The sequence below is a fragment of the Hypomesus nipponensis genome, chromosome 4 (genome assembly GCF_054491055.1).
Source record: "Hypomesus nipponensis isolate SF chromosome 4, ASM5449105v1, whole genome shotgun sequence".
NCBI lineage: Eukaryota > Metazoa > Chordata > Actinopteri > Osmeriformes > Osmeridae > Hypomesus > Hypomesus nipponensis.
The window spans coordinates 5,108,294-5,132,306 of NC_140364.1; the positions used below are offsets into that span (position 1 = coordinate 5,108,294).

The following is a 24,013-nucleotide window of genomic DNA, read 5'->3' on the forward strand; positions in this document are numbered from 1 at the left end:
GGATAGCAGATACTCCACCAGCTGCCGTGCAGTCGTTGTAACAAAGCGCAACTCTCTGATAGCGGGGCAGGCTTTAAGAATCTGGTACCCTGGAACCCTGCCCAGAATGCCAAATGAGTGGGTGGGGTGGGGTGGGGCCACTTGTTGACTTGTAGTTGTGAGAGAGGGAGGAGGTGGCAGTAGGGAGGGGCTCTGCCGATGATACGACCTCCGTTGTTGTTATTGTTTTTGTTGAGGCGGCCATCGGACTACAAAACAAGGCAAGCGTGGCTGTTGGGAGTTGAAGTGAGCTGTTTAGCTTACAGCAGCAGGACTGGCAGAACTACAACGGATGGTCAAACAAATATATTAGCATGTTGTTGATAGCGGGTGCTGCCAAGTTTTGATTTGTGCCCCCTTGTTGTCGGAGTGGTCATATGGGGTTGATTGTCTGGCTTTGTGTGTGTGTGTGTGCGCACGTGCGTGTCTGTGTGCACGCACCAAATGCATTCAACAGCATCGTCAAGGCACGCCATTCATTACTAGAGGCATGGCTCAGGACACAAAGTAAATGATTCCTTTGGTCACAGCCTGGGATCCTAATATTTGGCCAGGCTTTCTGATGTTGTCATGTGAAAGGAGTAATTAACATGTACGTCTCTTACAACACACAACAATAACTGTAATCACCCATACCTTTCAACCACTGCTTGTTTTGAGGACAGACCACAATACAAACCATTGCATCATGATAACATGACATGCTGTGGTTAGATCCTTTTATTTTGTTGTGCTTGTTATACAAATGTATTTTTAGACTACATAGAGTTGACACACCCTAAACTTAAATATGGTCCGATATACTGTAGTGATGAGCTTGTAGGCTTTCAATTGGAAATATGTGGGTGTGTGTCCGTAACCTTCACAGTATGATGAGACAGAAATCCTCGTACCAAGATGAAAGGGAACTTGAACCATTTGTAAACGACACGGGTGAAGAAATGGGTGAAGGAATCGATGTTCTTCTGTGCTCACACGGTCTGACATTTGAACCGACAGCCTGAGAATCATCTGCCTGTGGATTTGGATTCAGATATGGTCGTACGGTCAGTGGGAGACTGAAATGACCTTCCATCCAAACGCCAGAGAAATCCCTATGACACTGGAGAGTGTGTATGCGTGTGTATACATGATGTGTGTGTATTGTGCCTGAGTGTGTGTGTGCGCGTGTGGAAGAGAGAGTCAAGAATTTTTTTTAAACAAGTTATTGTCTCCAACCCACATGGAAGACTTGTTCCAGTCCAGTTGTTGAGTGGGATATTGTTATTGTTATGACAGACAGAACGTACATTTCATGACCAATTTGTCCCAATTTTCAGTTTCCTGGCGATGTAAAAACCCATCATTCATGCCGTTGTGGGAAGAGTGAACAGAGATTGGTTTTGGCCAAATAACTGGTCACATAGAAGTCTGTCTCCCTTTGGTCGGATATTCATCTTGTTTTCTTTGACTGGAGTCGGTTTTCTCAGTGTTTTCTTTCTTCTTAACCCCCTGAGATGTTTAACTTGCTGTTTTAACCTGGTTTTATAGATGATATTCCGTCTTGTCCTAAACCAGAAAATTGGAGTCTGTACTTGCGTGCCAGCATGTGTGGATGTGTTTGTGTGTTTTTGAGTGTGTGTGTGTGTGCTTTATTGACGGGGTGTTGCATTTTTTCTGTCTCAAGCAGAGCCAATCATGTTCAAGCTCTCTGAGATAATGATCTAGATCACAAACGCTCTGTCGGCACTGGCCCTCCAATGGGTCCGCCTGGCATGGCACTGGCCTTTCTGCTGCGCAGAAATGCGGATGTGTTTAGTTACCCACAGCACAGACGGGATTAGGTCTTTTCAGGCCTCCTCGTCTGGGTGTTCAGGATATCACAGGAGTGTGTGTGCGCGCGTGCGCGCGGCGTACATAGACTGTATGCCACTAACCGACGCAAACCCTTTTCTGCTTCGCTCCCCTCCTCCACCCACAGCACACCTCCAGTAACGGGGCTCCACAGACCCAGGTCCCGGACGTCCAGAGGGCAGACGTGTGCTCTCTGAGCCCCGAGGCGGCAGAGGAGCTGCGGGTAGAGAACGGCAGGCGCCCGGGCCGCCCCATGGAGCCTCCGGATAGAGAGCACCCTCGTTCCGTGTCCCTGCTGGAGCAGAAACGCAAAGTGGTGTCCTGCAGCATCGACGTGCCCCATGCCAGGTAAGAGGAGCGTGCCCCAGGGCTTCCAGCCGTCACTGGATGTGCTCAAGAGATCCTGGCTTGACTTTTGAATGAAGTCAGATGGGATGCAGCTTTGTGAAACTGGGTCAACATGTGGGCATTTTCTATGATATGAGGATCCAATCTTTTTGCTCGATCTGATATTAAAATCTATAGGCCGTCAAATATCGCACATGACTTCAAGTATACAATTGTACGTAACATGTCGATTCAGTGGCTGTGTCAGTGTAATACCGCGCTAAATTCCACATATGGCTATATAAGAGCATCTGCTAAGTGACTAAATGTAAATATGGCTGCATTCCTATATCCGAGTTGCATCTGATTGCAAACCGTAGAGATGATCAACTGCATTGACTCACATTAAGTCTAGCGATTTCTCTTCATCACATTTATATTGCCTCGGAGCGGTGCACCAATTTAGAAAGTGCTAACCTGGCACCGATCTCCGCCTGGGTCGTAAGATCAAAGTGCGTTCCAATACACAAAACGCCAATCCCTAAACACAAGCTTTATCGGCTAACTAACCTTTTTTTTATCGCCTGCCCAACCTTTCGATAGGATGACACCCAGCCTTCTGAGGTGAGTAGTATGTGTGCAGCAAAACATGACATGCATATTTTATTGACGTATGCCTGAGGTTAACTCACTATCTTGATGGTATCAAGCATTATAGCCACAGTCGCCAAGTAAACACATCAAATGTTACTGCGGTGTGGTTTACATGCACAACGGGTCCAGCATGATGTTTTTTCTCTCTCAGGTACATTAAAAAACTCACGCCACTATGGTTGTCTGTCTTAGGTCAGCACAAATGGCTTTCTCAGGCCCCTGCTCGACAGTAATTAAATGTGAATACATGGCAGCAAAGTGCTATCTAATAAAGGAAGGACACACTTTCACCGTTAAAGGGGAAAACACTAATCCGTCGTGAAGTGTCTTCAGTTATCAAGCCACACTGGACATACATTTTTCTTTAGCTGGGATGGGGACAAGATCGGATAATACCAACTTGATCACGATATTTGGCAGTCATCTTTAGATTTGATATTTCTATGGGGATTCATTATTGATTTGACTTAATTTCCCACGTCTCATCTCTCACATTCCTCATGAGAATGAATTTATTGCATAGCCAAGAAAGATGTTTCATTTAGTAATAAGCCCCTTGCATTTCGCTGCGGATATAATTTACATTTAATAATGATTCCAGAATGGTCTATCGACTATCTGAACAGCTGTGCACGAGTTAAGCTTGTTACTTTCCACTCAAAGATGACTTGCTATTAATCCTCCAAATCCTGCATATCCCTTCGATGATATAATTTGTTCAGCGTTATATGATCTTCTCCAAATGGTGAGGGGCCACTGCTCTATGGCTTTAGATTGAGACTGACCCAAGGCACCATCTTCTCAGAACCTTCTGATGGCCCTTTAACAGACTTGTGTGAGATGATGGTGTTTCCCTCCACTCAGGCTTGAATCTCACTAATACGAAGGCTTTCAGAACTGCTGTAGCATGTTAGCTCAAAACGGTTGTATTATCATGTGAAGTAAAGTATTCTATGAGTTTCTGTGCCCCTCTAACCCATGTACATTCCTGTTTATAATGTTCTCCCTTTTCCTAAGCCGTTCACTGGAAACATGTTTTTTGTACTGTGAGGATGTCCTTGAACATTCAAAGAAAGTCCTAAAAAAGGGAGAAAGCGCTGTTTGTGCTTCTTCCATTGTCGTTCCAGATTTAATTGTACACAACTATTAAAGACAGGGTCAGTAATGTTGTTGAGATACACTTTTTGTCATGATTTTGTAAATAAATTCATATCTGATAGCAACATATAAATCTAAAGGTTTGACAGTAAAATTTAATCAATCCAATATCTGTGAGCGAGGCAGGACAAAAACAACCAATCATTTAGTTTGGACCAAACTTAATGATTGGATGACATTTGGACCAAATGCAATGATTGGATTGGGTATTTGTTTGTCTATCTACTTCACAGCAGTTGTCAGGCAGCGAGTTCATGTGTTTTGGGGGAGTGGCTTTGAATGGAGGGTGTGGGATATTTTGGTTGGAATCTATTCAAACTCAAGCCCAAATTGCTAGTTTTGCATAGCGTACCAATCTTGCTTTCAAGACTGAACTAAATCTGGCTGATTTAGTTTTCACCCCATGAAACATCAGCCTGCTTCAACAGGCAACCGGTGCCTGCTACATTCACCTTTTGTGTCTGGACATTATGTCAAAGATAGAGCAAAGAACTTAGATGTGAATGGGTTTCCCCTCCTGAGTTTAAGAAGGGAGACGTTGTCATTACTGCCCATGCAAGTATAGTGTTTTGGTTGGACACGTTTAGATCTAATCTCAGTTAACTTCATTATCTTTTCTTCTGGTTTGTTTTCGGTCCTCTTACTGCAATGACAATGAGCATTAGAGCACAGCTATTAGTGGGAGATGTTCTCTGCATATCTTGACAAGTGTTTTTCATTTGTCATTCCAACTGGTTGGGTTGTTCCATCGTGTTTGACAAGCAAAATCAAGAACACCTTGTCGAAAACATACTTTTAAACATTTGCCTCACATCCAGGCTGATAAATGAACTAGGGTCATTCTTACAACACAAGTGCCAAAAACGGGTTCACGTTCCCATTCTGGTGTTCTGGTATAGGCTCAGTGGTGACCTCTGTATCTAGACCGGTATTGCCTTGAGATTAACATCCATTACTCCATCCTGTCACACACCTGTGACCAATTTCAGTGCTGTTGCTTGGGGGGGTACCAACTACAGAGTAAAGTTGATTTGTAACGGACATCGGAGTGAAAGAGAGAGGGTGAAAGAAACAAATGATAAAGAATGGATAACGGGAGGGAGGGTGGCGAAAGAGAGAACGGAGGGTGTTTCACAAGTGCAGAAGGAGGAAGGGGGAACAGGAAAACGGAAGGAGTCAAAAGTGCTGGAGGATTTAGGAATCAGCTCCCTGGAGGTCTATGACCTTGAGGTTCCTATTTGAACCTTCAAAGTTCCCTGGTACTCCTGTGATTTAGCAGAAAGCCCTGGGTTGTTTCAGAGGCCCGCAGTAATCCAGACACGATGGGGATTTCCACCTCAGCAGGAACTTGTTCCACAGACTCCTTTCAATTAGGGGACAAAATCAAGAAAAACACAGGCAATGTCCAGACCTCAATGGGAGTGTATAGCATTTCAGTCTCTTGTCAGCTATTCTGGCTCATGATGGCATCAAACAGCACTATCCGTTTACAGCACCAGCACAAGAGCATTCTGTTGAATCTCGCTCCAAAATCAATACACTCCACATTATATGATGATTGACCGATTTTTTTCCCCCCCGACACAAAGGGCAATTCCCTGAGAAAAGTTAATGAAATATATACATTGATATATTAGTAGGCCTACTCTGTCAGCATATCGGACTGCTCGCGGAGGAGGATTTAAGCTACAATTTGTTTATCTTACAACCACTTATAGCTTGCTCAGTCGCTCTCCCAAGAGTGGCCGATGGATGTCCAGTTTTTCATCCATAGTTTGAACCAGCTGAAGGTTCTACTGTTGGTTCCCATAGCAGGAAACTGCCAATTGTAACAAGAGCTGGCAAGTCCTCTGGTGGAAATGAAGGGCTCTGAATTTGATAAATGGCTTTTTAGAAAGTAATTGCAAGCAGGGGATGGGAAGTCTAGTTGAAGGGGAAATAAAGAAAACACTTTTCTTTATTTTAAGTACAACAACCACAACTGATCTTCATGCTCAAGTTTTTAGAGTGTGGAATTCCTTAAGACACACTCTTTAAATGAAGCTGATTTTTTTAGGTCTTCAGTCTCGCCTTGTAAAAAGCGCCCAGACTTAAATAAGGAAGATGTTGATTTCTGGGAACTGCAAGTAGGCGATAAACTCTGCAACTGAAAAGGAATGCTCGATCGAATGCATCTATACCTCAGACTTGCTTATTTGTCTGGGTTTGTGTTTTTGCAGCTTGCGTGAGGTGGCAAGTGATCTCAGTGCTCAGTGACGTGTCATACGATCCAGCTCAGAGCAGTGGCCAACTGGCAGAAGCGGAACAAAGCCACAATCCTTTCTGTTCCTCGAGACTGTATCATTTTCTCGATAAAGTTGTATGTTCAATGAACCCTTGAATTCCCTCTCTTTCCTGCCCGCTGGAGCGTCCCCAGGCTCCCACGCCACAGGCCGCGCCGACGGGGACGGATTTCAAAATAAGAGAAAAGGGGGAGAGCGGGGTACGCGTTTGTCACAAGCGACCGCGACTTCAATGTGGCATCGGAACAAAAAGCTTGCTCAGCAGAGAGAGGAGTGAAGCAGTTTAGCACTTGCTAGAGAAAGAGGGGGAAAAGCAGTGCTCCTGGGAATATGATGGCGGTTGGAGATGGCAAGTTTCGAAAGCATATGATTACCACCTGGAAGCTTCCCTCTGCTCCTTTCTCTCTCTCTCACTTTCTCTTTCTTAATTTTCTCTGTACAGCTTCAAGGTCTAGAGGCCCTCCAGCCAGGCTGCAGCTTTCGCTAGCCTCTCCCTCTCTCTCTCTTTCTCTCTAAATCACAGCGTTCTTATCTGATTGGACACGGGTGGTTTACACAGTCAATGTTTTCCTATTTTTAAGTGAGATTTGCTCCAACAGAGCTAAGAGTAAAATGTTCTGGAAGACTGGATCAGATTGTTTGTGCAGGGATTGCTAAAAATATATGGAGTAAACAGAATAGCGGTTGTCTTAAATAGTGTTGAATAATGTTGCTCTTGCTTAAGGCAGCTGTCAAATGGGTAAGGCTCCGGGCGTTTCATATTTTTTATGCCAACTAAGGTGCTAATAAAGAACAAATATCGACGTGTATCTCTCTTAGACAACATACACAGGGTGCATCCATAGTTTTGCCATGAAAAGATTGAGTATGTCCCACTACTTGGTATGTCAAATGCCGTATGCCAAAGATACCAGGTTGTCCTGCATGGTCGCATTTTGCAGTATGCAAGCCAGCATGTTTAATGTTTTTCTCCGCATGTAGAGAAATGACTGAACTACATACATTACGAAAGTAACACCAGCCGAGTTCTCCTGGTTGCCCCCCAACAATATGCTTGTCTCAGGTCAGCACAGCATTTCTTTGTATCTTCAAGGTACCAAATGTTGCACCAACTATTTTTTGATGTGTGGTGGTGGTGTGGTTTACCAGGGCTGGGTCTATGTAAAGGAAGGGAGATCTTCAGTCAGGGAGAGACTCCATGACTTTGAGTCACCATGTAACTGTAGTCCAGTTAAAGACTTGTGAGTCAGTCAAGGATGTTTATGTGACATTTTATGTCCACATGCGTTTAATATTTTTGTACACCAAAACTGTTTCTAGTCTGATCTCTATTGGAATCTATGGTACTGTACCCTGTGGCAAGACAACTTTGTAAAAAAATAGACCCACTCCTCAGACCAGCTTTTGGTGATTGAGAATTGGGTCGATTGGAGTCTTGCTGTGAACATGGTATCCATACAGTATCCGTCACCATGGATCAGAATACCTCAACTTTATCGCAACTCTGTGAAAGCAGCCTGTTGAAAATGAGGATTAGGACCTTAATCTGGGAGTTCTGACAGTGTCTGATTTAGTGAAGAGTAGGACCAGCGGCAGCCTGCCAAACACTCGCCGCCAATCTCTTTCATCCTACAACAATGGTCGCATTTCCACAAGGGATTCTGGAACCTTCCAACCTCGCACGTCCAGCCAGCCGAGAGCAAGACCACCTGGGACGGCTGCAGCGCCCACCCCATGTCTCGGAATTTATATGCAAATTGCCAATTTCATTAAAGTGTGTTGAATGTTTGCGAGTGAGCACGAGAGAGAGAGCTTTTCAACTGTGGATTATAGCAGTCAGGGCTCAGACAATCATCTTTGATCCACCATGAACCCATTGGCTGTTGCTGAGCCACAAACTGCTCTGTCTGTGTACTGTTTCGACATACCTTCCTGGCTCAACCAATGATTTGTTCTCCCACTTAAATCGTGGAGAAAGAAAGTAATCTGTTCATCAAACATTATAGGATATACGTAGGATATCTATAAGGATAGGATCTATCTATCTATAACCATGTGTATACCTTGGGAAATTCTCATGGCAATTGCCAAGGCGGTGAACACATTGAAAATTGACTTACTGTACTAGACATTCATTTTGAAGCCATCAGCAAAAAATCGATTTACATTTATTGATCGAATAAATAACACTAGACTGTTGCATTTCCAGCATTTGAGTCTTTATGACTGTCAGGGGAGTCGCAGCAGACTCGTGGGCAAAGCCAGGTTTGCCAGTGACAAAGACATGAATCCATAAATGAATCCATCATATGCTTCGACGTCCTTCCTGGAATGGACGTGAAGATCTTTGCTCTCCTATGGGATTCTGTCATGGTTCATTATGTCCACGTCCCCCACCCTGATTGGATCAGAGCTGGCCTCAAGTCTCCCTCTCCAGGAGTCAGTGTTTACGCTTTGTGGTGCCTGAGGTCCAATTTCCCAGATCCATAACCCACTATCTTGCACGGGCACATGCACTCAGACTTGCACAAACACACACAGACCCACAAACACATGTACAGTTGTGGGACTAATGGGCCGATAAGTAAGGCTGCAACTGTGAAATCTTTGATTGATTTTATTGACGAGCGTGCATCGTGCTCGCCCGCAGATGAAGCAGTCTTCACTGACCGCGGCGTGTGTGCGTGTGCCACACGGCCGACACAATGAGCTCACTAACGAGTACAAATGAGTAGACTTAAATGTTCCTCTTAATAGGACTCCACTTTGCAGAAAACAAGAGAATCGAGGTCTCACAGGAGGCAGCATTTGGATCAACGAAAGGTGTTCGGATTCCTTCTTCCCCTCCACTTCCCCCTGAGGCTGTGTAAAGACATCCAGACACACGATCCATCAACCCGCCTGAGTGGGTCCCATGAAAATAAAATACAAATAAAAGATCAACCCCCACATAGAAGGTTTTTGTCATGTCTAATTGCAGTAAACCCATCCATTTTGGTTTGGAGAAATTTGACTTATTGATTCCTGTCAGATCATCTGACAGCCTCTATGAATGTATGTACGAATGGAGATGTGCTCATTTAGAGGGGGAGAGAGGGAGACAATGACTAAAGGGGTGGGAGGAGGAAGATGAGGAGAGAATAGGGAAAGTCTTTTTAAAGTGCGGTGCTTTCCAGTTTCTGCCGTCAGAACATGTCACACTGAGAGTTCTCCCGAACCCCAAATGACCACACTGATTTTACTTGACTTACTTTTCTTGTTTTCCTGGGCCTGTTTTTATGATGGCATTCATCTCTTTGTCAGGTAATGCAAAGTGATGCCAATATATTTGATCTAAAATGACTCTTCCGGGACATCGATAGTGAGGTGTTCTCATTTAAGAATCGGACCACGACAAACGGCAGGTTTGAAGGCTTGCTGTCCAGACGTCAGTCCTCTTCTGGCCTCCTGCCATTCACTGTTCATAAGAGGAGAACCAACGGAGAGATTCAAGATGACAGTGTCTTTCTGGAATAGCTCCTGCCATCCTTCATCCATCCTTTCAAATGAAAAGAAGGATTTATACCTTCCTGTTTATACCCTGCCCTTGAGAAAAGGAACACCTAGATATGTATGCCATAGAATTGGATCTGGAACATGGAGCTTTAAGACCTTCCAGGGGAACAGGATGTGTATATTTCTATATAACAATTTACTATTACAACAGTATTTGTGGGATACAGTGGTCAGATATCACATTGGCGGCCGTTTTCTCCCGTCCATATATAGACACACGGGACATCTGTAATCGACCTCAAAACACAACAAGACGCAACCACTGGAACTGCCAATTAGCAGTTTTGCGACTCCACCAGACAATAAACCCAGACAGCCTCCCAGGAGGCTGCGGCAGAACTAGGTTATTAACGTTGGAAGGGGCTTTCTGTGGTGCGCTTGTTTTGGGTGTGATGACTCCCAACATCTACAAGTGTTCAAGCCAGCAGCTCCAACTCTGGTACTGTGCTCCAGCAATAAGGCTGAGGTGGAAACGTGTCCGATATGAGTAAATAGCTGTTAGATATTTAGGCTGCTATACGATTTCTGCTGATGCGGAAAATCATGTTGGCAGTTAACATGTTTCAAGTAACCCCCCCAACCCCGCCCATCTAATTCGATAAACATTTGACACCGTATCGTCAAGTACAGTAGCTCCACATCCCAGATGTTGGTATGCACGCCTTCTGGAAGAACAGATGTGTCAATGATACTGGAAACCACAGGAGGTGTAGTCTGGCGTTCCACACAGCGGCGTGGAATTCCACCTCCACGAAAAGGACAATGATCGTCGATTCATGCGAACGCGATGTAAGTGACGTACCTGTCCTTCACTCCACTGTTATTGTTGACGATCTTATTGATGCCACAAACGTCCAACTTCAACCAGCTGGATGTTCGACAAATGGCCAGGGTTAGAGGTGAGGCTTTGAAGTTGTGCAAAGTTAATTTCCCGAGAACAGTCCCCGACTCGGATTGGTTTGGACCTCGCTCCAACCCTCATTTAACTTCTTCCTCTTGCCCCCTTGGATACTGGTTGGCTGCAAGGCATATCTTGTTGCATTGCAGTTCCTTGAGCAACAATTTTGAACAAACTTAATATCCTCTTTTTTCATATCATGCAGTAAATGGCTGCCCCAGCTGTTTCATAACTTCAATGTCCATATTAGCTCCTTCCTGAAAAAAGCGCTTTTGTAATATCTTCACCATGTGGAGGATGGTAGCTTGCTAAATCATTCTGGAACAATAACAAATAATGAACTGTCGGGCATCCCTTTGTGGTGCCGACTTCATTTGTCATACAGCTTCACCTGCTACAGCGGAGACAGTAAGGAGGGGTTAACACACACACCCAGTGGCTAACATACATGTACACACACACTCACACACACACAGTCAGGGACCCCCAGGAGTTGCAGGTTAGTTTTTCATCATGCTAATCATCATTGTTCCCTCCTCCTGGCAGTGGGAACAGCTTGCAAGGGACGAACAGTTGACACCGTCGAGGGGCTTGTCTCCCATTAGTGTGTGCCTGTGTGTGTTGCGCATGCCTGGTGTGTGTGTGCGCATGCCTGTTTCTTTGCTTCCCCGACAGCTGGTAGACCCCCCCAACCCTCCTTTAAAACACTTTAAGGTCTTCTTTGCCCCCGTCCTACCCAAACTGTCCGTGCCTGCACGCCCCTCAGATTCTCTCTCTGAAAACAATGGGCTGACTCGAGTCACGGGAGGCCGGCAGCCTGCGCCCCTCACACAGCAGCTGCAGCATCTGCAGCCAAGGCTGCTGTCGCTTCTCGCCGCGGTTCTGTTACACACACTGAACTTTGCTCCCGTTGGAACGAGGGCGTGGAGAGATGGAGGGAGAGAGAGAGGGAGAGGAGGGGTTGTTCTGCTCCTGCTGGCTGCCTTCAGTCCCGGCTGCACCCTGGGAGAGAGAGCTGGAGCGTGCGTGTCTGTGTTCACGTTGACCCGCTGACAGGGTGAAGAGGAAGAGGAGCGGCGCCTCACCCTCTCTCGCGGCGACGTCTCGTCACGGGAGCGCCCCAACGAGCGCTTTCTCTCGATCTCGGGCACTCTTTTTCCTTGTTTTGCTTTTTGCCACTCCCCCCTCACCAAACAGTATGGGCACAGGGCTGGCTGCTCAAACACACACAGCTAACCGCTCCGGCTTATGCTTAAGCACACAAACACACACACACAGTTGTGCCTGTTCATCACCAGAAGCCTGTAATGTTTGAATGCGAGTACCTCTGTACTGTACATAATGTACAGTCAGAGCAGCTGCCCTGTTGCACCAGAGTTATATTTCAGTAGCTCTCTGTCTCTGTCTCTGTCTCTGTCTCTCTCTCTCTCTCTCTCTCTCTCTCTCTCTCTCTCTCTCTGTCTCTGTCTCTGTCTCTCTCCCTCTCCCTCCCTCCCCCACCTCCTTAGGGAGTGGTCAAGGCCCAAAGCAGCTCATAAAACCTGGCCCAAAACAAACCAAAAAAACAACATGCCAACCTCCTTCCTCTCTCTCTCTCTTTGTCTTAATGGGTGGTAAACCTCATGCTCTCTCGCTCTCTCTGTAGATCTGCGTCTCTTCATCTCCGTCTTGTTTTTCAAGCCCTCTTCCACCACCCTCACTTTTCCTCAGTCCAGGCCTCCTTCCTCTCTCTAGCTCTCGCTCTTGCTTTATCTCTCTCTCTCTCTCTCTCTCTCTCTCTCTCTCTCTCTCTCTCTCTCTCTCTCTCTCTCTCTCTCTCTCTCTTTTCTTTCCATCCTCCACCGCTGCCCTCTGCTCCCTCGCTTCCTTTGTCTCCTCCACTCCCTCCTGTGGCTACGTCAGCGGCGTGCAGGAGAGAGAGAGAGAGAGAGAGAGAGAGAGAGAGAGAGAGAGAGAGAGAGAGAGAGAGAGAGAGAGAGAGAGACAGAGAGAGACAGAGAGAGACAGAGAGAGACAGAGAGAGACAGAGAGAGACAGAGAGAGACAGAGAGAGAGGGGGGATGGTCCAGCAGGACGTCTCGTAACTACATCAGCATACTGAGACAGAGAAGCCACCGCCACTCCCTCCCCCAGCCCCAAGTTGGTCCCACTAAGTGTGTTCTGTCGATGTTGTTAAGGGGGTGAAGGGGAGTATTCTCAACTACTGTTCCTTGCTCTCCCTGTCTCCCTCTGTCCACCCACCACCCCCTCACCCGCACACACCATCACATTTGCCAATAAATTAATCAGAGATGTTGTTGTCCTGATGGCTCATTATGTGATACACGGGTCTTATCTCATCCCCCCTCCCAACACACACACACACACACACACACACACTTAGAGGCCATCTACTCCAAGGGGCACACTGCAGCAACCAGAATAATCATCTCGTCTCTCAGTGGTATACAAGGACCCCCATAGGTTGCCTAAGTGGGCCTTTTGACCAAAAGGCCTTTAGGTAAATGTTGAAGTGGCAGAGAGGATGTTTTGTCCTGGCCAGAGGCTCTCTTTGTGTGCGGGTCTCTGCGATGGGGCCGTTCTAATTCCTTCTATCAGCTCAATCTCGGGGGTGCTTTTATGAGGACCTTTTAGCCCCCCCCCCCTTCCCCCACCACACACACACACACACACAAACACACACACCTCCCCCATCCAATATGTCACTGGGGAAAAGGAGAGGCCTCCTCGGCCAGCGGCCTGATCCGTATCTCTCTCTCTCTCTCTCTCTCTCTCTCTCTCTCTCTCTCTCTCTCTCTGTCTCTGTCTCTGTCTCTCTCTCTCTCTCTATGTCTCTCTCTCTCTCTATGTCTCTCTATGTCTCTCTGTCTCTCCCTGTCTCTCTCTCTCTCTCTCCCTCTCTCTGTCTCTCTCTCTCTCTCTCTCTCTCTCTCTCTCTGTCTCTCTCTGTCTCTCTCTCTGTCTCTCTCTCTCTCTCTCTCTCTCTCTCTCTCTCTCTCTCTCTCTCTCTCTCTCTCTGGAGCATGGAGCAGGGGGAGGGGGTGTCTGTGGGAGAGACACACGTGAGGGGGTCGGGCATGTCTTGTGTGTGTCTGGGGTTTTCTCTGTGTGTGTGTGTCACAACATGGGGGTTGCTATCAAGCTCATTAGTAATGAAAGGTGTGTGTGTGTGTGTGTAGGCAGGGGGCCTGGCTTTTTACTGAGAGAGAGAGAGTGAGAGAGTGAGAGAGGTAGTGGAGATGGATAAAGAGAGAGAGAGAGTGAGAGAGACTGAGGGAAGAGACAAACAGAGACAGCACACGACCAATGCCTCGGCGCTCTTTGTTTGCCTCAGCAACCGGGACTCACCGCCCGCCCGCCCGCCGCCGCTCATAACCACATTCCGTGCCCCCGCTACCTAACAGAGACGCCCCTTCCCCTCCCCTCTCTCCTCCGTGACCCCACCTGTCTGCCCTCGTCCCTTCATCCACCAAGCGTCTCGGTCACAACCCGCATCAACTCAGTGGATCACAAAGTAGAGAGACAGACGCATCCACTACAGTCATAAGATGTGGCTAGAACAGTGAGGGATTTCTGTTCATTTTTGTACGTATCACTTCGGGGGATAGGATTGGATTCTCATGGAAAGAGAGAGGGCCATACAGTACAATACACTACAGTACAGTAAACAAACCCCGAAACTGACCAGTGTGGCCAAACACCGCTGCCTGGTCTGTTGGGTTTGGTTCAATCCTCATACGAACTTACACAAACACACACACACACACACAATGTCTGGCTGCTCTCTTCATCAGTATGGATAGCGAGAAACCATAGACGCTGCTCTGTGAGAGGAGCGATGGGCAGGTGTGTGAGTGTGTGTTCGTACATGTGTGTGTGAGTGTGTGTGTGTGTGTTTACCAGTCACGCGCCGTAAAGGTCGTTATGACTCTGTCAGCCACTGCCTTTGTTCACAGAAGCCCCGCCCCCGTGACGCCCCACCCCCAGCCTACAGCAGCACACACGTGCACACATACGCCGCCATTCACTCCTATACCAACCCCCCCAGTGTCACACAGGACCACCGGACACACATCCCCAGACACACTGCAGGGCGTAGACGTACGTACTGCAAACACACCTTCCAGGGAAGGGGGAGGGTGGAGGGGGGGGGGTCCAAATGAATATCTTCCAGCGGCGAGCCCCCGTGTATTCCCCGCGCTCATTAGCGCGTACAGCATCATCAATCCAGAGGAAGCCCATCACGGCTGCACGGAGTTAGCTAGGAGGAGACTGACCGAGGGAGGGGGCGCCACCGGGTAACTCCCCCCACAGCGCCATCTCTTTATCTCCCTCTCCCCCCCCCCCCCCCGCTCTCTGTACCCTGGCTGACTCTCCCCCTCCCCCGCCCCTCTCTTCCCTCTGATGCACCGCACCCCCTTCATCTTTCCACCGTAACCTTTGGCTCTTTCTCGATCCTTCTACCTCCATCTCTGGCGGTTTTTCTCTCTCCCCCTCTCTCGCTATCTCTCTCTCAAACACACACACACACACACACACACAGGCCCTCCAACTAACCCTGTCAGGAGCGGTGTCTGGATTCTCTCCTGTTTTCATACTGGCCTGGTTCATCACTTGCTGCCAGAGAGGCTTGTGTGTGTACTTGTTTGTGTCCCGCAGGCTGTAGAACAAGTGGGAACCCTAGCCACCTATAGGAAGAATCTGGGGCAGGAGAAGCCATGTGTGTGTGTGGGGGGGTGGGTGTGTGTGTAAAAAGATGACAGAGCTATAGGCGCGAAGCGTTTTGAAGGTACGGAGTGAAGCGTGGATGCCTGGTGCTCTTCTCTGACGCCTCAGGGCGAAGTCTGATTTGAGCTCCTCGCCCCGGGGAGGTCAGAACAAATGAACATCAACCTCCCCTCTCTATCTTTTTCTTTCTTTCTTTTTCTTTCTTTCTTTCTCTGTCTTTCTTTCTCACAGTCACACACTAGCCCACGTACACCTAGTCACTACACTCTCACACCTACACATCCCTCCACTCACTTTCCCATAGCCTCCCGTTCGTTTCTCCGAAATACAAAGCCGGCTTGGGACGATGAACAAAGAAAACCCTCTCTTGTTCCTCAGGAGGTGTCTAGGAGAGTAAACATCTAGAATATTCTTCCGACCTAGTCCATTTTCCATTCAGCTGTTGACCAGAAGTACAGAGTTGGCTCTAAATGCTTGGATCTGTCTTGCTCTGGCTCACCATTGTTTATTTGTGTTGGGCCTCTGCTGTGTGACATGATCTCTCTCACTCTCTCTTGCACGTGTGCTGTAGTCGTGAAGCAAAAGTATCATGTTTCAGAGGAAGTTATACATTCTCACTTCCTTCCCCGCACACACCGTCACCCCGTTTAGATCCAATCATGCCAGATGCCGGAAATGGAAACACGTGAGTTCCCCACTGAGAAACTCAACTTTTGAAACATCGAAGGACTTTGTGTGCGCGCTTGTGATGAGCCGCAGCCGAACGGAGCAGCTTGACCGGAGCCCTGCCCAGGCTCAACGCGAGGACCTAGGTCAAAGGGCACGGGGCGAGGAAGTGTGGAAAACCTGGGAAACCTCTCCGAGCCAGGCCTGCAGACAGAGGATCCTCGCCGTGGAGGAGAGGGGAGGAGAGGAGGGGGGAGAACGATGGGGAGGTTCTAGCTACAGAGAGAATAAGAGAGAGAGAGACAGAGAGAGAGAGAGAGACAGAGAGAGAGACAGAGAGACAGAGAGACAGAGAGAGAGAGAGCCAGGCTGTCCCATACTCTAAAAATAGTGCTGCACCAGACAGCACAGCCTCGATGGAGCTGTATTATTTGTGTGTGTTATAAGTGTGCAGATTAGGAAGTATACGAGCCCACAGTACCTCTCGGTATAGCCCTCCCACTGTTTGACCCGCCCCTGTCTCTGTCCCGAGGCTAGACATGCCGTGCCCTGGTTTAGCGCAGCCAGAGAGAAGCAGGCGACAGAGTGCGCGTGGGGGGGGGGGGGGGGGGGCACAGGCCATGTCGACGTCTGTGCCTGCGGGCGTGCACGAGGAGAACCGAGTTGTGTGCGCGTGCCGGGCTGGAGGTGTGGCGCTTGAGAGGGTGTGAGAGGGAGTGGGATTGGTGGAGCAGCCTCCAGCCTCTCCCCCCCCCCCTGGGTGTCAGCAAAAACGCAGGAAGACGAGGCTTTAGACAGACCACACCTCTCTCTCGCTGGCTCTCTGTCTGACTGACAGCCTGCCTATCTGCCTGCCTGCCTGCCTGTCTGCCTGTCTGTTTATCTGCCTAGCGCAGTCATTGCTGACTGCCCAACTGCCTGTCTGTCTGTCCGAGAAATACACATGTTGGAGAGGCCTGCTCAGGTCCAAGAAGCAGGAAAAGGCGGGAGGAATCCCAAAAGAAAGACAAACAGGACAACTATGAACCAATGAGGAGCTGCTCGCCGTGGCAACAGGGCCGTCAGGGTTAGCTATTGGCTGTGGGTAGCCTCCAGTTAAAACACCAGTTGGAGCTTACGGTCAAAGATTCCTTTAAACCCCCCCCCCCCCCCCCCATCGATCTCTTATGGGTCAGAAGTAAGTCTTTAGGATATAATAGCCTTGATTAGTTTTTGATTTGTATTTCATTAAAGTGTCTTTTTTCATGGCCAGTATGAATCCGCTTGAGCCAAAGCCATTTGTGTGAAGGATTGTCCAGGTCTAAAGGGATAGTTCAGAGATTTGCTTCTTTCCTCCGGTGTGTCAATTCCCTATCCATGCCCGCAACTTGAATGATCTCTTTTAAAAAGTGCTGCCTTGTCCCAGATATGGATTAGTCGAGTTGGCCAGGTGTGAATGCTGAAATGGTTAACGAGATGGGAAATCCTAGTGATGCGTCTTGAAAAACGTGTGTGTGTGTGTGTGTCGGCTGCAGGGGGACACTCTGGCCAGACGGTCAGGTTCAGCCCTGACACAGAATCAGTGTGTGCGTGTGTGTGTGAACAGTATGTTGTTTACAAGACCCTTCGTCTCCGTGCTTTTATGGCCTCCATCCCAGTCTCCCCCCCCCCCCGTTCCAGCTCTTCATCTGTCCTGGGAGCAGCCGCTCTCCCTGGAATGATGACCAGCCAGAGATGCACTCCCAAACAACCGTCAAAGTTTCACCTTACTGATGGGACCTGAAGGATGGACGGAGCTCTCGGGTCTTCTCCTCTGGCGTGGGACTCTTTCTCTCTTCCTTCTCTTTGCCGGGTCGGAAAAAAGTGTTTGTTCGGTCAAAACTGGGCGCCTCGACATCGACGCCCCATTTTCACCACAGCAACAGACTCACATACTGGACCTTCTGAACACACTTAATATAAACACTATAGTTGCAGAAGGTGCACACACCACACAAAGGGGATTTTGAATACACACTGGACATACACGCGCCCACACACACACACACACACACACAGCACAGTAGACACGCTGCCCTCAACCGGAAAAGAGAGATCTGGTGTGGAAGGATCCCACAGGAAATTGAACAAAGATACATGACCAAATTGCTTTTAGCTGCCTTTGTTAAAAAGCACACACTCTCTGTGGAAACCCTATCAGTCTGGATCGGCACTGTTGTTCAGTAACGCCGTTTCTCATGAACAGTGTCTGCGTATCGGTGTGTTTGTGCGTGTGTCCTTGTGTGTGTGTGTGTGTAAGTCTTTATTAAAGTGAAAGTCTGTGTAACGTCCTTCATGCATGCTAGCCACATGTAATATGCAGAGAACTTTGTCTTGTGTGTGTGTGTGTGTGTGTGTGTGTGTGTGTGTGTGTGTGTGTGTGAGATGAGAGCTGATAAGGAGGCCTAGGAGGAGTGTTCTCGGGGCTCGAGCCGGGAGGCACTGCTGCCTGATTTATCGACCATTATTCAGGAGGAAATGAGCGTCGTCATAGCCCAGTGACTGTAACAAAGTGCCCACAGACTCTGCTGCACATCAAAGAAGCCCCTGCTCTGACACACACGCACTGAAGTCATGTTCACAAACGCACACACACACACACACACTTACATATTCACACACACTCACTCATTCTGCCCCCCCCCCCCCCCCCCCCTAGCTATTAACAGAGCAACAGATTGTGGAGTGCTGAGGGTGGTGCTGGCGTACAGAGAAGAGAAGGGGTGCTGGAGTTTGAGGGAGGGAGGGAGTTGGACCAGTGTGAGAGGAAGAGGGGGGCGGGACAGTGGAGGAGGCTGCTAGGCTGCGAGTTTATTCGGGGAATTCCAGTCGGAGCTTTCAGCTTGCTTCGTTATTTTTGAGCGATTACTGCTGGGTAGGACTGCGAGTACAGTCGCCAGATATAAGAGAGAAGGCGTGCGTGTGCGTGTGTGTTTGTTTTGGAAGCGACTATCTTAGGATTTTCCAAATGTTTTAAGAGGGTGTTATTCAAGCGTTCCAGGCCTGGCTGTAAGGTCAGACTGATGAACTGTGCTGGACGTGCTGCACATCAAACTTCTGTGTCATGCTTTCTTCTTTGAATCAGAAGAAAACTTGTCGTCTTCATCCAAGACCAGGACCCCCTCATTAGTTAGCAAAGGGAACAGGCAGACACGCACTAAGGTGTGTGTGTGTGTGTGTGTGTGTGTGTGTGAGGGAGTGTGTGAGGGAGTGGATGATGTTGTCCAAGTCAGCAGTGCGTGCATGAGTCTGAGAGAGGTGTTGGTCACGCCTGGTCTCCAGGTTCCTCGTGCTTCACGGTGAACGCTTCCCAGGAAAGCCAGCCAAGCTGGGATGGGCTGGGCCAGGTACGAGGCTTCCAGACTTTAAGCTTTGTCATGGTGGCACTGTGGTGTGGAGTGTTTTGGTAGTGGAAACAGTCCTCTGAATGGTGCTCCGTTTGGGAGGTTTGGGCTAATTAAACACAAAAGGCCAGCTGTCTTTGGGCAAAGTGGGTCGCTGTGTAAAAGAAGGGGCAGACTTGGCAGACAAACACACACACACACATATACGCACGCTCACACACTCCAACATACACACAGGCTACATAAGTGCACATAACAATGCATATAGGCTATAAACACACACACACACACACCCATACTATTTGTCTTGTAGAGTTTACTGTGCCACAAGACAGTTAGTTGGCACATCTGTCCAGGACAGTGCAACAGATGTCAGCATGGACTGCATTCAATAGCCTACACACACACACACATATACATGTGTACACTGCTACTTGGCAGGCAGCCATTACTACCATTAAATCAATTACCCAAGGGGGAGAGGGGGTCTTTTATTGTTTGGGATTATGGGGTGTTCATATGCACACACACACACACACAAACAGACACACACACACACAGGGTGGGAACCAAGGCTTGGCTAAGGAGATATTTGTACCCTTTAGTCACTCATCTGGAAAACTGTCCTTGGTGAGTGGTTAGCCTGAATCTGGGTTCCAGGTTAACTGGGAGTGTGCAGTGACAGCCGACCACCACCGCTGTGTGGTGTAAACCTGGCCCGGTGCTGTGTGGTGTAAACCTAGCCCGGTGCTGTGTGGTGTAAACCTTGCCCGGTGCTGTGTGGTGTAAACCTGGCCCGGTGCTGTGTGGTGTAAACCTAGCCCGGTGCTGTGTGGTGTAAACCTGGCCCGGTGCTGTGTGGTGTAAACCTGGCCCGGTGCTGTGTGGTGTAAACCTGGCCCGGTGCTGTGTGGTGTAAACCTGGCCCGGTGCTGTGTGGTGTAAACCTGGCCCGGTGCTGTGTGGTGTAAACCTTGCCCGGTGCTGTGTGGTGTAAACCTGGCCCGGCTTTCATTATCTATCAAGGGCATATCATAGGTCAAAGTAGGTATTTTAGTGCAAAAGAGCAATATGTGTTTATAATGAACTTAAGACGTTCAACCTTTACACAGTTCATCTTAAATAGGTTATGGATGTTGCAAGTCTCACTGTAATCTTGTGTTTTCAGGACTTGAATTCCTGTCCTTTATTTTCTGTTAGTCACAACATCTCCTTTATTCTCCCCGTGGCTTGACTCGGATTGTCGGACAACAACAATGTTGGCTTTGGCCCGGACGGTGGAAAACCCCCATTTGGAGAATCCACTTAGTGCTCCATGAAGGCTCCCACTTAGCCTCGACGTGACCCATGTATCAAAGTCCAGTTCAAATCTACCCCCCCCCCCCCCCCCTGTCTCTGTTAATGACCGTGCTGTCCTGAGGAACACACAGCCCCCCCCCCCCCCCCCCCATGCTCACTCCAGGCTTGAGAAGCCCGCTAATGACCGATGTGATTTGGGGCCCTCTCGCTCGCTCCTGATTGCGTTCACTCGTACATCACGTCGAATTGATAGCGGCCGCTAATGTGTTTCCGCGTTAAATTGACCGTATTTCATCACAGCACAACATGTAAGAACCCTTCACGACGCCTTATCTCGGCGGCAGAGTTGCACGACGTCCCGCCCTCCCTCAAGGTGACCAGGAAGTGGTGTCGGTGTGCGCGCGTGCAGGGGGGGGGGGGTCGTGGGTGAAAGCGACAGTTGCGAGCGCGGGGCATGATTGTGTGATTTATGAACGGGGTGCGATGACATCATATTCCTCTGTGGGGGGGGGGGGGGGGGGGGGGGGGGGCGATAAATTTGGTTTCTCCTAATGGGTTTGGTGTGGGAGTTGGCTGTCGGCCTCTGTGCCCCTCGAGGATATCACACCCCACCCTGACACACATACACACACTACCCCCCCCCCCCCCCCAAACACCCGGTGTCAGCAATCCTGTACCGGACCCCTAGAAGTCCTGTTCTCCATAAACTCCCCCCACAGTCCCTGTTGCCCGTACGGCTTGACCTCAGTCCAAAATCGAGGATTAGAAGGAGCAATATGGTGGCTCCTCTCCACACACTGCAGAGGAAGCCATGAGCAGGATAGCCGTGCGTGCTGCAGCCAAACCCCCAGCCAGTCATCCCTTCATTATTAACCAGCCTCCCTCAGGGGCCAGCAGACAGACAGCGATCGTTAGGCCACCTTAAAGCGCCAAGGTTTATCCTTCCAGTGATGAAAGAGATTCCGAGCCCTCTATCCGTCAGTGGTAATGACACCCGCCGTGTCATCACAGGGTCTCTCCGACGTTCAAACATGCAAACAGCACACTCTGGTGAGGGGCCTTTATCAAAACAGGGCGCGGTGGATGTGCTGGGGTGCGATATCAACGTCGCTTTGATCACTGCCGATCACCCCGACGCGTGCATTAAGGATGACGGTCTGTTGGGTGTTCTCCAGGAAGATTAAGTGTGTGTGTAGGTGCGTGTGGGTGTGCGTGCGGGCTCCCGAACAAGCTCATGCCAATTAGAGGCGACGAATGATGAGGATGTTGTGCGGGAGTCGTTTGTGTCTCCCAAAGCACTCAGAAATGCTGGGATACGCCCGGGGTGGGCATGGAGGACCGGGGGGCCACGAGTACTCGTTGGCGTCTCTTTGTCCTGGCTTCTCTTTTCACACGCCGCCGTTTCGCCCGAACGCCCGTGAAGCGTTCCTCGCGCCAGACCTCACGGTTCGCTGTGGTTTCTGTCTCAACAGGAAGTCGGAGGAGGAAGCGGACATGGACAAGGTGACGGCGGCCATGGTGCTCACCAGCCTCTCCACCAGCCCATTGGTCAGGAGCCCGCCAGTCAAACTCAGCGGTGAGTCAGGAGCCTATCGCGGTATCGTTCAGCCCCCGCAAGAATCGCCTCGGCCCGCCAGTTCATGTGTCCACCATTCCTGGCTAAATCAAGCAAGCATTCAAGCAGCCATCGATTAGAACACGTGCTTTGACACGTCATTGTGAGAACATTTGCTCCCGCGTGCCATGTATAATGATACGCACACACGCACACACACGTAGGGGCACGCTGACTTTGAGAAGCTCTCACATGCTGTATAGCATGTACACAGAGGCAAACTCGCGCGCAAACGCATCGCACTTCCGCACTGGCCCGACATTGACATATCGTTAAACATTCACACGCATGTGCTTAAAAAAAAATCCGTGAGGCAGTCACGGTTCACACACTCAGGGTGAGACCAAGGCTTGGGTCGTGTGATGGAGTCACGGTTTGGCGGCCAAACTTTGGGCTCAGACACCCTGAAGCGGGTGAAGACGCCACAGTCAGAGGGGGCCTGTCTAAACAAGGACTCTTACTGCCTTTGTCAGCCGACAGCTTCCTGTTTCAGCATTATTTGTATCTCTGTCTATCGACCCCTCGAACGCTGCTTGTTATAGAACCATCCCCCCCCCCCCCCCTCTCTCTGCTAAGGCCTTGCCAAGGTTAAAGACAGCCTTAAACTTCAGATCAAACACAAACTGCTGACTGGTTTGTTTAGTTATGAGGTCTTTTTTTCAATTTGTCATTTATTTTTCCTGATCCATAAAACATTCGCTTGTCTACTTTGATGTTGTGCCGAGGGAAGTGAAGCCTTGCGAGAAGTCCTTCACCTCTTTAGGGAGGGAAGTAGTGAAGTAGTCCTATATTCCCCCCCCTCTCTCTCTCTCTCTCTCTCTCTCTCTCTCTCTCTCTCTCTCTCTCTCTCTCTCTCTCTGTCTCTCTCTCCCTCATGTGTGTGTGCTGCACGGGTGCACATCCCACGTCGACCACGAAGGAACCCTAACCCCTCCCCCCGCCCCCTCTCTCCAGAGGGCACCAACGGCTCGTGGAAGGAGGGCGGCGGCGGCGGCGGCAGCTTCACGGCGTCCAGCCACAGCAGCAGCGGGGGCTACTGGAGCTGGAGCGCCCCCAGCGACCAGTCCAACCCGTCCACGCCGTCACCCCCGCTGGCGGCCGACGGCTTCAAGCCGTTCCGCGTGCCCAGCGTGGGGGCGGCGGCAGGGCCCGGCCCGGACGACGCGCTGGAGGAGCAGGATGGGAGCAGCCTGCTGTTCGACGAGCCCATCCCGCGCAAGCGCAAGGTGGGTGTGGGCCGGTTTGTTTGTGTCTGTGGACAACTTGCGCCGGGCAGCCTCCCTCCCCCTCCTCCCTTCCTCCCTGTCCTCTGCCCCCTCTCCCTTTATCCACCGGCGCTCGCTCTCTCTCTGTCTCTCTCGCTCTCTCCTCGTTTGCGAGGGCGGGTGTTCTTTTCTTTACGCCTCTCCTCCTTTGTCCGTCACTGTTATCGGAGTCCCGGCGCGCATGCAAGTTGGTCCGCCCCCTCCCTCCCCCGTCCCTCTTGGGTCGTTTATCCTCCGTAATTACCCCTGGCCGGCAGAAAGCCTACCTGGCACTTGTACGAGCGCTTTTAATATCTTCACTGGTACAGCATAATGATTTCCACGGGCTCTCT

The 24,013-nt window shown here is 49.5% G+C and overlaps 1 protein-coding gene across 4 annotated transcripts in view; it reads left to right on the forward strand.

Moving 5' to 3' along the window:
• Nucleotides 1-24,013, forward strand: part of znf704 (zinc finger protein 704) — a 34,148-nt gene that overhangs the window by 2,422 nt on the left and 7,713 nt on the right. For 3 of the 4 annotated variants that reach the window (XM_084695893.1, XM_084695894.1, XM_084695896.1), the window contains 3 exons: nucleotides 2,000-2,220; nucleotides 22,274-22,377; nucleotides 23,371-23,642. In XM_084695893.1, coding sequence (XP_084552019.1) covers nucleotides 2,000-2,220; nucleotides 22,274-22,377; nucleotides 23,371-23,642 — 597 coding nt within the window. Of the gene's footprint in view, nucleotides 1-243; nucleotides 335-1,999; nucleotides 2,221-22,273; nucleotides 22,378-23,370; nucleotides 23,643-24,013 lie in introns of those variants that run through there. The other variant, XM_084695897.1, reaches the window with a different exon arrangement.